The sequence below is a fragment of the Brassica napus genome, chromosome C3, assembly GCF_020379485.1.
Source record: "Brassica napus cultivar Da-Ae chromosome C3, Da-Ae, whole genome shotgun sequence".
Lineage (NCBI taxonomy): Eukaryota > Viridiplantae > Streptophyta > Magnoliopsida > Brassicales > Brassicaceae > Brassica > Brassica napus.
Window position 1 is genome coordinate 71096914 of NC_063446.1, and position 15347 is coordinate 71112260.

General features: G+C 35.8%; 2 protein-coding genes across 2 annotated transcripts; one reads left to right on the plus strand and one right to left on the minus strand.

Moving 5' to 3' along the window:
* Nucleotides 1-586: 586 nt before the first annotated feature.
* Nucleotides 587-1642, minus strand: LOC106386271 (putative FBD-associated F-box protein At1g50980). Its single transcript, XM_048749974.1, has 4 exons — nt 1253-1642; nt 981-1118; nt 730-897; nt 587-628 (listed from the first exon to the last, which is right to left on the minus strand). The coding sequence occupies exons 1-4, from the start codon at nt 1640-1642 to the stop codon at nt 587-589; spliced, it is 738 nt and encodes a 245-aa protein (XP_048605931.1).
* An 8666-nt stretch (nt 1643-10308) lies between these two features.
* LOC125583317 lies at nt 10309-11175 on the plus strand. Its single transcript, XM_048749975.1, has one exon. The coding sequence runs from the start codon at nt 10309-10311 to the stop codon at nt 11173-11175; it is 867 nt and encodes a 288-aa protein (XP_048605932.1).
* The last annotated feature ends 4172 nt before the right edge of the window (nt 11176-15347 follow it).

A 15347-nucleotide genomic window follows, 5' to 3' on the forward strand; every position in this document is an offset into this window, starting at 1 on the left:
ATATTATAACGCATAAGTTCATAACAAATGTTTTAGTTTTCTGAATCCAAAATTAAATAAAACAAACACCAAATCAAAAATGCTATTCCCAAAAACAAATAAAAAGAAAACACCAATCACACTTCTTGTTCTTCATCTTGATCACCAACAAGCGATAAAAAGATGGAGATTTATCTTCTTCACCATCAACTTCATCTTCTGCAAATAAGAATAATAGAAGTCATTTAAAGATATATTGAAACCTAAAACTCCAAAAATGAAGAACCCATTGCGGGCTTACCAAATGGATGTCCAATCTCGCCCCACAGCAAGCTTTTATGGGCCAGGCCCGCGGTCCAGATCCTTGATTGCCATTCCTAGATTCAGGTGCTGTGGAGACACTTGTCTCCGGGTAAAATCTTGATATCAAAAGATGTGTGATGAAGAATAGTTCAATGGGTGAAACTGTGATGAAGCACCTGAACAAGGAAGAAGAAGACAACACTAAAGAATTTTTGAAGAACTGGAGGTGGAGTACTTGAGTAGCTGGCTGACGAATACAAGTGTTTTACTTGTGTGAAAGAGATTGTAACCAACAAGGAAGGGTCTAAGTTCTGCAGAGGGTTTTAGTTGTGTGATGATGATGATTCTGAAGATAGAGATGTTCATGATGATGACGTCAATAAGAATGTTGTTTTCCGCATTTAATCGTCCGTCTATGAAGTTTTGTTTTCTCATTTCTCGTGTTACCAACATGTTGGTCCATAGAATGTACTTTGCAGCTTCTATCTCTGTCTTTGTGCCCTTGTATTGTCTCCACTCCAAGATCTCAAGATGAGATGATGATAAACATTCAGGAACAGAACTTGGTTGGTTCCACGAAACCATCCCGTCGCGCTGGACACAGTGCTTCCGAAACTATATGATATAGATATAACAATACATTTTGTTACTGTTCGGCATACAATAAAGAAAGGTAGCAAAGGAGGAAAACCACATACCAAATTGACCTTGAGAACTCGAAGCCTAGGAGCGTCATTGAGTATAAAGGTAAGTAGATTCCACCACTCCGAAGAACATGAACATATCTCTAGGTGTTCAAGAGAGAGGAAGGAAGTAGCATCAGAAGGATAAGGAGTCTGCAGTCAAAGCAAAACACAGAGACAGTTAGATATTTGAATTTGACAAACATTATATATACAAGTTTTTTCTTTTCTTGTTGTTACCTGTGATGAAGTGAGAGAACACAGAGAGAGAGATTGAATGAGAATACAAGAGTATAACCGTCTAGACTCAAATGAATAAACAAGCTTTTGGGCAGCTCAAAGGAGCTGCAAAACATGTCGACTCTGAGCTTTCTCAGAGATCGAGCGACTGCTATGTTAACCAAATAGTTGATGAATATGTTCGTACGGTAGGTGTTGATCTTGAGATCCAAGCTCTCTAGGTTTGAGAGCTTGCTGATGAACAGTGCCAATCTCCAGTACTCTCTGCCTACTGTGCTGCCGTCGTACCTGAACGTGTTCACCTCTTTCCATAGAGATCGCCACCGTTTTGATAAGACGCTCGTGGCTCCGACGTTTTTGCTAGGGAGACGGTGTAGCATCTTCAGCAACAAATCGTCTGCGAACTCACTGATTGATCGAGTCTCGTTCTTCTCCATGGTTTCGGATAGGTTAGATGAACCCTAGATTTTTTGCTTTTTAGTTTCGTAAGTTTAAACATTTGTGCCGTTTGTATTAAATGTGTGCTGGTTTATAACGAGAAAACGGCATAGAGAAACTTAATTTAATAGCCAGACGGCGCAGCGTTAGTTTTGGTTTGTATAGTCCAGTCCTATGTTACATGGAAAGAGAAGTGGGTACTTGGAACCGGAAGCGTATGGAATCGCAAAATCGAAACTTTTTAAAACATTAGGAAATGGGTACGTATTGGAAGCGTATGCATATATATATACATATATAAGAACTTAAAAAAAAATCTAGAACTAAAAATTATATGATTTAAATTTAAAATAAAGCATTTATTCATTTATAATTATTTTGAAATGATTTCATATTAAAACTGTAAAAATACATATAAATTAAATTTAAAATAAATTATTGTATTAATTATTTTAATACTTTATAATTACATAATATATTTGAATATATAATTTTAATATTTATATATTTCTATTCTCTCTATTCAATACTATTAAAATTTGGATTTTATATAAATTAAAACCTATAATATTATATTTTTATTGATATAAGACATTGTGCTTTTTTTTTTAAATAACGGAAGCGTGATTCCAAAACGGAATCTCGCTTCCAATGTGTTTTTAAAAAGAATATTTTAGAAGCGTTTTGGAAGCGAGATTCCGTAAACTTCCACAAGGTTCCAATTTCGATTTTGGTTCCGGAATCGGGAAGCGTACATCCGATGAAGCTTTCTTGCAACATAGGATTCTAGTCTAGTCGTTTTCTTTCTTAAGATGGAAAACGTCAGCGTGTTTTGTCTCATTAAAAAGCGACACCATAAGAATGGATTATACCTTCTTCATAACTATCACCATGTACATGAAACAGTTTTTTTTTTTATAATGCTGATTTATCACGTTACATTTATGAGAAATATTACATAGACGATTCGACAACCGACAGTACTACCTGCTTTATGAGGATCTACGCCTAACTGCATCATCTGAGCGGTCCTCCTATGAAGATCCACTCTTGACCAGATTTACTTGTAACATGTTGAAGATCCCTTGTAAACATTTCTTCTGTAGTCTGCATTAATAAATTGCTCTCTCCGAGACTTGAAACATGGATTTCCTGTAATCCGCAAGAAATTGCATAGTCTAGGATTCGAAACTCAGACCTGAGTATAGAAGCCTTTAAACCTTAACCAGTAGGCTACGGTGATTCCACTCAAAGAGTTTTTTTTTCTTTTGTTCTTGGATAAAATGTTAAGCCAAACTAAAGATGGCGTACATGATAATAGGTATATATAGGAGTGGATAAATAACCAAACACGAATCGAACCCGACTGATGAACCTGTACCGAAATGAATCCGACATAAATACTGAACTTGTTTTATGTTGTTTCGAGTTCTCGGGTTTTGTTCGAACCAAACTCAAACTCGAATGGATGACCAAAAACACTCGAAAAATTAAAATCTCAGAAATTTATTCTATTAAATCTGAATGCAATCCCTAATAAATATCCAAAATATTCTACGGTTTCATTGAGTACCTAAAATAATAATATACTAGATTTTGACCCGCGCTTTCAAAGCGCGGGTTTATTTTTGTTTTTTTTTCAATTGACAAATATTTAATAAATGTCACATTTTCATATATTTGTGTTTTATTTTATAAAAGACTTAAAAATTTTATCTTTATTTATCGTATTTCATTTTAAATGACTATTTATGTTAAAAAAAATAAACTTTATTTTTTTAATGAATTAAGTTGGTATAACTCTGATAAATTAATTGTATTATGGGGTTAATATTTTAATTAAAAAATTATATACTTTTAATAAAGATTTATACTTTTCAATAAAAAAATTCAATTATTTTTATGAATGCTTAAATTATATTAAGAAAAGAAAAAAATAATAATTAAGAATAGTTGAAAAAAAATTATTTGAACTTGGACTCAATGGTCCAAAGGAAAAAAAAAGGTGAGAATTGAATCTGATTTTTTAATAGGCCCAAATGGCCCAAGAGAGATTTGATTTGGGCTGGATCCAAAAATAATGACCCAATATAGATTTGTTATTAATATTACTTAATTGCCCTTAATGAAACATGCAATGTTAGTGAAGGAAACATGCCCCTAAGGTAATTATGACAATAGGATCCTGCTTTAATAGTATAGATTACACGAATAATTTATTCAAATACTTAGTTTAATATATTTGGTATTTAGTGCTTTTCCTTTTTCTTAACAGTCGAGTTTATCTGGTTCGATGTGTTTTCGCTTTGGATTTATCGGATATGAAGTAATTGCACATAGTTTTTGAGTTTTGTTATCTATTTAGTTGTCTTTACTCTCTAATTTCACTCGATAAAAATTATACTAGAACCAAAAAGAATTGTGACAAGAGAATTTCTCATTTCAAATTTTTGATTTTTGATCTTTATTTCATTGGATCTTTATTTGGTTTTCGGGTTTAGCTATTACATAAGAATGGTTTATAGTTATACCGTCTTCATTATTCTCACAGAAAACAAAAGTTAAACCGTCTTCATAACTATCTCTACGTCTGTCACAAATGGTTATTCATCCAAAATGACAAAATATATAAAGTTTGATTTATATAATTGGTATTTAATTAACTGACATATATATATATATATATATATATATATATATATCCTCAAACTTCTATTACAATTTTACATGGCGGTGCTTTGTTAATACATCCTTGATGTGTTATTTTTTGTAAAATTAGTATCGTCACGTTAACTTGTGATTGTTAATATTCATGTTAATTATTTTTCTGTGGTTTGAATTTTTATTAATCAAAGTAACATTTTACAAGGACTTTAACACTCATGAGAAATATCTCTCATTATATATGCTAGTCTTAACACCATCCATGCACACCACAACACACACGAACACATTCTTAAACAAAGATTTAGTTTTGATAAAACTTAATTATATATTGTAGTTCAAATAATAAAGATATTAAAAGATATTCTGATTTTAATTAGTCTGAAGTTGTTCTCATAATATTATACTTAATAAATAAAATTTTAAAATTTAATAATATTTTTATAAAATTCACAAATAATAAAGATTACTTTCAGATAATACATTTTTTTAACATATTAAAAGTGTTGTGTGTGTGTGTGGTTCAAATCACATGTTATATGTGGTTCACAGAACATAACAAACAAAATATTTTGATATTTTATCCCACTTGCATATGCTAAAAGAGGGCTTTCTGAATTTATCCATATATTCTAAAAGAGATTAAACAACCTTTTCACAACAATAATAATAAATTATCTGATTTGACTACGAGCAACGGAGCATCAAAAATTATATTTAGGGTTTAATTGGAACGAGCTAGAGTTTTATATTTCTTTATTCTAGAATTAAAACTGCAGATTTTTTATTTGGTTATTTTTGCTATAAGATCCTGGCTTTAGATTTTTAAAAAATTAATGATTTACATATAAATTTTATAAAGCTAAATATAAATGCTCTATCTTTTTTTTTCTACCACCAAAAATAAAACAAATTAGGAAAAAAATCTAAAGCTTTAAAAAAAATTAATAAAGCATGATAGGAGTCGAAAACGAAAAAAATTGTTTTTTAGACAAAAAAAAGTATATTGTCCCATTAGACTAATCTCAAGTTTGTATTAGTTTTACCTATAATGCCAATAAATAAATAAATAAATTGTTTTACAAACCAAAAAAAAAAGGAAAAAAATAGAAACTGGATTGTAAATACATATATACCAATGTAGAGGTATATATTTTGTTCTAAAAAATGTTTAAATAAAGATTTAAGATTTCGTTCTATGGAATGTAGAATGCACATTTTACAAAGTAAAAAATGAAATCCACGTTTTTCATTTGATCCACTATGATTTGAATAAGTCATCCACATTTTTAATTAAATTTAATAAGATTAGAATAAATGATCTACGGCAATAAAAATAATCTAAAAATATTTGGAATACACAATCTGCGTTTTGCCTATCTTTCTAAAATATGTAGAGCCAACAATATACACATTACTCAAAATCTAAAATATGTAGAAACAGATATCAACAGGGTTAAATGGATTCTACGCATAGTAAAATGCAAATTTTATGATAATTATTAACAATTCTGAAAATTTGAGAAGTGTATTTATGAAAATATTTGGAAATATACTGTTACCATTTTTGAAAAAAAAAACAATTTTTGTACAGAAAAACAAAAAACAAATCGTGGCTAGGAAATATTATGTTACCATTTTGGAAATATTCTATTTAATTTCTTTATTTTCGTAACATATATAATAAACTAAATTAATTAATTTGTTTTAAATTTTAATTAAGTTGATTTAGAGGTATAATAGACAATTAAGAAAGTATTAGCCTAATAAAACAATTACACTTTGGAATTAGCCTAATGGGACAATGTACCTGTTTTTTGGTATAAAAACAAATTCCCAAAAAAAGCATGATAGGAAAGCATTATGATTTAGAAATAATTACTTTGCAACACATCAATCAATTCTTTAACTTCTTCAGCCTGAAACAACCCCCAACCTTCGAAAATAAGCCAAAAAAAATCTTCAACTCACAAACACACCATTTTAACCTTCAACTTCTAGTCAAACATGAATAAATCTCATACTTTCGTTGACCAAGCCATTTCAATCTCGTCAAAAGTCTACAGTTTAGTGCCATTAGTTATATTTAACTGTTGACTTTTAATGAGATCAAAATGGCTTGATCAACACAAATATAAGATTTTTTTGATCCAATTTAAAAGTTGAGGATTAAAATTTCTCATTTAAAAATATCTTAATTAAAAATTGTTGTTTTTCATATTTTTTGTGACAACAAAAATTGTAGTTTTTCTTATCGATTAGAATGACTAACTTAATAAAATATTCTCAAATAAGTTTGGATATAATATTTTTAAAATGAATTAAACACTAAAAATTGTTTAACAAAAAACTTAATTAAAAATACAATTATAATGTAATTTCAGATATAACATAAAATAATTAAGTGCTTATGTTCAAAAAAATTTTAAGAATAAAAACATAAAAGTTAAAGGTAATACCCTAAACACGTTGTTTTTTTTAAGGCAACCCTAAACACGTTGTTGTTAAAAGTATGATCACATATACTCGATAAAAGATGAAACAAGTGAAAAAGAGGAAGGTAAGTGCGTAAAAGGGATCTCCGGCGGCTGATGTATATAAACCGTTGTCGTTGTCAACCGAAGATCCCTTTAACGAACTTGTCTTTCGCATTTCTCACTGATAGACCATGGATTTTACCCATTATTAACCATGGTTTATAAGCATTTTAAGATATATTTACTATTATATAAAGTCTATTTAGAGTAATTACAGGTTCATGTACTAACTAGAAGAAAATGATGTGTTTGGAGCTATTTGGAGATCTTTTGAGCTTTGCTGAAATAGGAGATGGTCGACGGTTACCAAAAAATATCGACCGACGGTTGCCAACAAATATTGATCGATGTTGACCTCTTCTCATCGATCGACAGCGAAGCCACCCAAGAGTTAATGACAAATTAGAAGATTTCAAGTTTCACAAAAGTGTCAATAATTACATCATAAGTCTCTGGCCGCCTGTTAGACTATTTATTAGAGTTTTGTATCATTTTAGAGGGAGACTTGCCTAGAGACCTTTTCAGACCTAATTTGGAGGAAGCAAGAGGCCATCATTGAAAGGAGAGAGCTTAGGATTGGAGAGATAGATCAATACTGCAAAACAGAGAAGATCTTGAATTCCCTTGCTTTCACTTATTATGTTGCTTACTTTTATTGTTTATTTCATTTAAGTATTATTCAGATCATCATAACTATGTGTTTCATGAATATGTCTGAGTAGTCCTTACTGTTAAATTTAGGTTTCTCAATAGGTTGATAAATGTATTACTGACACAAACAATTGCTAGGGTGTTTAAAAATATAGTTCTTCATCTAGTTGTGCTTAAAGCTAAGTTTAGGAATGATCACCCTTTAAACTTAGATCTTAGGATTAATTGAGATCAAGCCATTGCTTGACTCAATGCCTGAAAATAAACTAGTATGATCTAACTGACTAGATACAGACGAGAGTTGATCTAGTAAGTTATAGAATATAAATTAAACATGTCTGTAAAGCTTTCTGGAAGAAGTATCGATCGACGCAGCGATAGCCATGTCGATCGATATTTTGAAAGGTGTATCGATCGATATTCGTAACGAATCATCGATCGACACTTTCTCGTGATTTACATACGAGAGTTGAAATCCGAGATCCAGATTAGATAATCAGATTGATTATATCTTAGTTTGAATTCAAGAACAATTAATATCAATAAACCCCTAAAGACTCAATTTAAGTATTACTTATCATACATCAGAACATATCTGAATCTAACTATTCTCCCAACTGTTAACAACCTCAAAACAAATCAATCGAGCAATAAACTTGCTCACAAATCCATTTACTGCTTTAAAACCTATAAACCAATTAATCTAGCCTATTTCAAAGACCATAATCTATTGTGTAATCCTAGAGTCTATGTGGATTTGATCCCTAAGTACTACATCTGAACCTCTTATTTGAGAGAGTAATTCACTCCTTAGGGTAATTTGAGTGGTATCAAATATGGCGCCGTTGTCGGGGAATCTTTCTTATTACCATTAAATTAAGTTTAGAATTCAGTCTAGATTTTGTTACTAAATTTGCTAAAAGTTTTCCATCTTTTCCTGCTGACACAAGAACTTAAAGATGGAAGATATGGATTTCGGACGGATATCGATCGACGAAGCGACAAAAACATCCAGCGACATGTCGACGGAAAAATCGATCGACGCCGCACATCAAACATCGATCGAAGACACCCCGCCGGAAGCAGGTAAGTTTTCTCTTACCTATAATTCTAATAAGGGAGTAGTCCTAGGATAACCTAAATGTCAACTAAGCAATGCAATTAACTCAATCATGAAAGAACAGGGGACTGGAATCCTTGTTAAAATTAATTCGATCTCAAAAAGAGATCATGAAATAAAATTGCCTCTGCAAGACTACTTAAACCATGGGAGGACCTATTCCAATAGGTCCGCCATTAAATTACCAAAAGACAATACCAAGAAATCCGGGGTCAGCTTCGAATACTTAGTCTTGGTACGTCAAAACCTCTTCCGTGGAACCGTCTCAGAGCACTCACACGATTACATCGAATACTTAGAAGATATGATGGTTGACGAGTACAATCGCTGCAGAATCTTTCCAGTAGAAGGCAACGCTAGAAAATGGCTAGATCAACTGCTGGAAGGAGATAAGGAATACCTTCATTAATCAATTCTTCGATGAGACACGTTACTGGGATGTAAGGAAGAAAATCTCCACATTCCATCAAGGTCCACGGGAATCATTCAGAAACGCATGGGAAAGATTCAAGAGCTATCAACTTGAATGTCCCCACCATGGTTACTCAGAATCACAACTCATTAATACCTTTTACGGAGGTATTAACTTGCACTACCAAATCACGCTTGATACAGCCAGTGAAGGGAGCTTTAGTACCAGGAACCCTGAAGAGGCAAAGCGTTTGATCAAGAATGTAGCTACAGGTAGATCCTACAAAATGATGGACGTAGAGCGAGGAAGGAGAGTTGACTCGATGGATGGGCCACCTTTAGCCAAAATCAAAGAATCTCTAGATTCGCTTCATTCTGCTCTAGAGGGACAAAACCAATTTGGAATTTACCAAATTGACGATGATACCCTTTCTGAATTAGAACAACAAGTAGACTTCGTAGATATCCCCACCTTGAAAAATAGGTACCTTATCCCTAACCCCGATAGCTTTATCCAAAATTACGATGCTACTGTTGGATCACGCCAAGGCAGAGTGAAATTTAGATTAAACCAAGCTTTCACGGGAAATCACAAAATGGCCATTGATCTGAACGGAAAGATAGACATAATCTACAGTGAGCTAATGAGGAAGTTTGATGCTTTAAGGGAACAAATTAAGAGACTGGACGGTCAAGTCGCGGAAAACTCAACCGCCATCAAAAAGGAGACATGACGTCTCCCTGGGCGAACTGACGCGAATCCGAAATGTCAAGTTAATGTTGTGTTACTAAGGAGCAGAAAATGCCTCATCCCGAGCACAATAGATATCGACAACGCGAAAAAACGTGCTGAAGTTGAGAAAACCGGTGAAAAGAGGTCACGACCAATAATCCTCGATAGTCCCAATCCCGAATCAGAAACACCTCGAGAGAAAGAGCAGTCCATCACTGAGAAAGTAGCCATTGACCTCGAGGAGGAAGAAGAGGAGTTGGAAGAAGATGTAGAAATCGATAGACAAGGAGAAGCCAACGTCGATTGATCCACTACGGTAAATATCGATCGACAAACTGGGAACAATGTTGATCGACGCTCGGCTCCTGCTAAACAAACCGTAGAGAGAGAGTGTATAGGACTCTACCACCCTTCCCTCCTAAAAAGACACAGACTAAGCGAGAATTGGATAAAGCGATCTGCAAGAAAGCATTCGATAAGATCACGTTGGAAATGCCAATGAGTGATGCCATAAAAGTATCACCTTCAATAAAGAAATATGTAAAGGATATGGTATCCAAAAGCTTCCCAGCTGCTGAACGCAGCGTCATGATGGTTTCTGAGGAAGTAAGGACAATAATCCAAGGCAAAATCCCGGTCAAGAGACCTAATCCGGGCAGTTTTGTTCTAGATTGCAGTATACGAAATAAAAGTTTTCCTCGATCCCTCTGTGATTTAGGTTCCAGCGTAAACCTCATGCCACACTCTGTCGCGATATCCCTGGGATACGACGAGTTCAAACCTATCAAAATAACTTTGGTTCTTGCCGATAGATCCGTTAGAGTACCAGAGGGAGTACTTGACGACGTGCCAATAATGATTAACGACTGTCACGTACCTACGGATTTTGTTGTCCTAAAATATCAGAATGAACCGAAAGACCCCCTCATTTTGGGTAGACCATTTCTAGCTACAGCTAGTGCGGTCATCGATGTCAAGGAAGGTAGGATATGTCTAAATATTGGAAACATTCCGATGACCTTCGACATGGAAAAGCTGATAAGACGACCCTTAATCGATAAACAAACTTCCTACGTGGACAATATCTCTGAGTTGGCTGAAGAATCTTTCATAGACCTGTGCTCAGACGATCCCCTGGAAAAAGTACTCACGTCCAGTGAGGAAGAAACAATTAGTGTCGACAGCAGAGCTGAAGAATACACACGATTGATGGGCGCAAGTATGGAACTAGCGAATGTTGATGACATAGAGGATGACACTTCAGAAATAAACGTCGATCGATATTTGGAAAAAGCTGTCGATCGACAACCATCTCCCTCAGAAGATTGGGATCCCGAAAATGCACCAAAGATTGAGTTAAAGCAACTACCAGCTGGACTCAAATATGTTTTTCTCTATAAAAATTCTTATATGTAATCGTGAACGCCAACCTGACTAATGGAGGACAAGCGTTGTTATTAAACAAACTGCAAAAATATAAGAAAGTCCTCGGATACTATCTCGAGGATATCCCTGGTATTTCTCCAGAACTGTGCATGCATCAGATTCACCTAGAAGACAATTCAAAATCATCAGTGGAGCACCAGAGGCGGCTAAACCCAAACCTAAAAGAAGTTGTTAAAAAGGAAATAATCAAGCTTTTAAACGCAGGGGTTATTTACCCAATTTCGGATAGCAACTAGGTTAGCCCTGTACATGTCGTACCAAAAAAGGGCGGAATCACTGTGGTGAAGAATGATAAAAACGAGCTCATCCCTATGCGAACAGTCACCGGACATCGGATGTGCATCGACTATATGAAGTTGAACGCTGCCACAAGGAAAAATCACTTCCCCTTACCCTTCATTAATCAAATGTTGGAAAGATTGGCAAATCACCAATATTATTGTTTTCTTGACGGTTATTCCGGATTTTTTCAAATCCCTATACATCCTGATGATCAAGAAAAGACCACTTTTACATGCCCTTACGGAATATTCGCATACCACAGGATGCCTTTCGGTCTTTGTAATGCTCCCGCCACTTTCCAACGCTGCATGATGTCAATCTTCACAGATATGATAGAAAATTTCATGGAAGTTTTTATGGACGATTTCTCTGTGTATGGATCCAGTTTCAAACACTGTCTCGATAACCTATGTAAAGTCTTGGCAAGATGTGAAGAAAACAACCTCGTTCTGAATTGGGAAAAATGCCACTTTATGGTTAACGATGGGATCGTCCTAGGACATAAAGTGTCCGCTGCTGGCATAGAAGTAGATCGGGCGAATATTGAGATAATGACCGGCTTGCCTGCACCCACGAACGTAAAAGACGTGAGAAGTTTTCTCGGGCACGTTGGGTTTTACAGGAGTTTCACACAAGATTTTAGCAAAATCGCTAGACCTCTCACTTCCCTCCTCTGTAAAGAAGTTAAATTCGACTTCACACCAGAATGTGTAAAGTCTTTTGAGGAAATAAATAAAGCCTTGATAACTTCCCTCATCGTACAAGCACCTGACTTGAATCTTCCTTTCGAAATCATGGGCGATGCGAGCAATTTCGCTGTGGGAGCAGTTCTAGGCCAAAGAAAAGACAAAAAGTTACGTGCAGTTTACTACGCCAGTCGAACACTCGACGAGGCAAGAAGGAATTACGCAACAACAGAAAAAGAACTGCTTGCTGTAGTTTATGCATTTGAAAAGTTCGGCCAATACCTGCTCGGCTCGCGAGTCATTGTCCATACTGACCACGCTGCGATTAAATATTTAATGCAAAAGAAAGATGCGAAACCTCGACTCCTGCGATGGATCCTTCTACTTCAAGAATTCGACATAGAGATTAAAGATAAAAGAGGAGTAGAAAACGGAGTTGCAGATCATCTTTCTCGGATTCGAATAGAAGATGACGTTCCTATCGTTGATTTCTTACCAACGAAAAATGTTTACCAAACGGATTCATCTGTCGGAAATGTATGTCTCACTTCCGAAGAACTGTCGATCGACGACAATGATGCTATGTCGATCGACGACATAGATACTATGTCGATCGACACTCCAGATGATCTAAACAAAAAAATAAATCCCATAACCCTCACCTTCGATATAAAAGTAAATGTCGCATGCAACGAGCTGCACCCTGACCATGATTCACCCGTAGGTGAAAGTCTGCATCGGGAAGTGCACGCAGTCAAAAAATGTTCAAGGAGCAGACCTTGGTACACTGATATAGTGACCTATCTTGCTGCTGACATAGAACCCGAAGAGCTGAGAGGGAATACAGCGAAGAAAATTTTAAGAGAAGTTATGAGATATCACTGGGACGAACCATATCTCTACAAGCACTGCTCTGACGGGATGTATAGGCGCTGCGTCGCCGAAACTGAAACACCCGATATTTTATTCCAATGCCATGGATCCGACTATGCTGGACATTTTCCAACCTTTAAAACGGTATCAAAAATTCTTCAAGCGGGATTCTGGTGGCCGACTATGTTTCGCGATGCTCATGCGTTCATAGCACAATGCGACAGATGTCAACGGAGAGGAAAAATCAGTAAAAGACATGAAATTGAACAAAAATCTATTCTAGAAGTAGAAGTATTTGACTGTTGGGGGATAGATTTCATGGGTCATTTTCCCTCCTCCTACGAGAATAAATACATCATGGTCGTTGTTGATTATGTATCAAAATGGGTCGAAGCAGTAGCTTCCCCAACGAATGAAGCATCTGTAGTTATTAAGCTTTTCAAAAGCATTATCTTCCCGAAATTTGGAATTCCCCGAATAGTCATAAGTGATGGTGGATCACATTTCATTAACAAAATTTTTTAAGGACTACTCCGGAAGAACGGAGTGCATCATAGAGTTGCTACACCCTACCACCCGCAGACAAGCGAGCATGTAGAAGTCTCAAATCGACAGATCAAAGAAATCTTAGAAAAGACTGGTCTAGAAAATTGGACAATGCACTTTGGGCTTACCGGACTGCTTTCAAGACTCCTTTAGGAACCACCCCATTTCACCTGCTTTATGGAAAATCATGTCACTTACCGGTTGAGCTGGAACACAAAGCAGCCTGGGCTATTAAACTATTAAATTTCGACATCAAACCAGCAGCCGAAAGGAGGCTCATACATCTTAAAGAGCTGGATGAAATAAGACATTTAGCCTACGAGAGTTCAAAGATATACAAAAAAAAATGAAAGCATATCATGATAAAAATATCATCTCCAGACACTTCGAACCAAATGATCAAGTGCAGCTGTATAACTCTCACCTAACACTATTTCCTGAAAAACTCTCATCTCGTTGGTCAGGTCCTTTTACGGTTGTGAACGTCAAACTTTTACGGAGCTATTACGCTTATAAATAATAAAGGAGACGAATTCACGGTAAATGGCCAACGAGTAAAATACTTTTGGGCTAAACCACAAATTAGCGGGCCTATACACTTAGACCCCCCTCCCGATAATTAAATCGAATATCGAGTCAAGCTAAAGACTTAAAATAAACGCTAAATGGGAGGCAACCCATTTCTGGTTTTTAGATAATTAGGATTTAGTAAAAAAAAAAAAAAACTGCGGAAAACATAACGTCTGTCAATCGACGAAGACCCTTCGTCATCGATCGACATTAAACCAACAGACGCGGGCTAATATTAAGTCGACATTCACACAAACCCGAAAACCGTACGAAAACACTCCCATCTCTTTTCTCTCTCGTTTTTCGGCCAAATCCAACGATTCTTTCGCTCAATCCACTCAATTTTCAGCCCTCTATCCGCTTAGATCGCTTAACTCATACATCATCATGGTGTGAACATGAAATTTTCTAAATTTTCATTCTTGCTAGGGTTGTAATAGAAAATGAGTTAGAACAGGGATTTTCGAGCCTTTATCGATCGATTTGTGCTAAAGGAGTGATAGAATAGGGATTACTGATCGATTAAGACGATTATATATGCCATGCAAATCGAAGTGCATCAATGGGTTTTTTGCAGGTTCCCGCGAAGGTGAAATTGACCGATGATACACAACTTTCATCGATCGATTGTCACAACAAATATCGATCGACATCGACCCGTTACTGTCGATCGATATTGCACCAAACCATCAAACCAAACTGAATCCCTATTTTCGTTTATGGTTTTGGTTGCAGATGTATGAAAGGAGGACGAAGCGGAGGTTCAACGTAGGCGGCAGTTGTACAGCTCCGCCACCACCACCGGTTCGCGACCAGTACCCTTGGCCACGCGAGCGCGAAGACGAACCTATTCCGCTCTTTGACCACTTCGAGGACACACACAAAGCAGCGAAGAGCTCGGCATGTAGAAACTGTGTGATCAAGGACACGTGGGACAACTATGACAACATATTCTACAATGAGAGGCTGAAGGTCTCCATCGAGCCGACGCGGTTCGTCGATCCAGATGTGATCCGGGCTTTGGGCATCAAATCGGACCTCAAGGACTTGTTCGAGGAGCTGGGTATGGGGAACATGGCCACTAACCCACAAGCTCTCTACCCGGAGGTGGTCCGTCAGTTCATGGCCACAGTAAACGTCTACTATGCCCACGAGAGGCCAAAGAGAGCTAACAAGGGTGTCTTG

Bases quoted from the DNA above. Each gene is read 5' to 3' on its own strand.
- LOC125583317 (XM_048749975.1), top strand. From the start codon at position 10,309: ATGGTATCCAAAAGCTTCCCAGCTGCTGAACGCAGCGTCATGATGGTT.
- LOC106386271 (XM_048749974.1), bottom strand. From the start codon at position 1,642: ATGGAGAAGAACGAGACTCGATCAATCAGTGAGTTCGCAGACGATTTG. The intron at 1,119-1,252 runs GTATTCTCATTC...CTTTGACTGCAG, and splicing joins GTCTAGACGGTTATACTCTT to ACTCCTTATCCTTCTGATGC. The intron at 629-729 runs GTAACACGAGAA...CTCTATCTTCAG, and splicing joins TTCTATGGACCAACATGTTG to AATCATCATCATCACACAAC.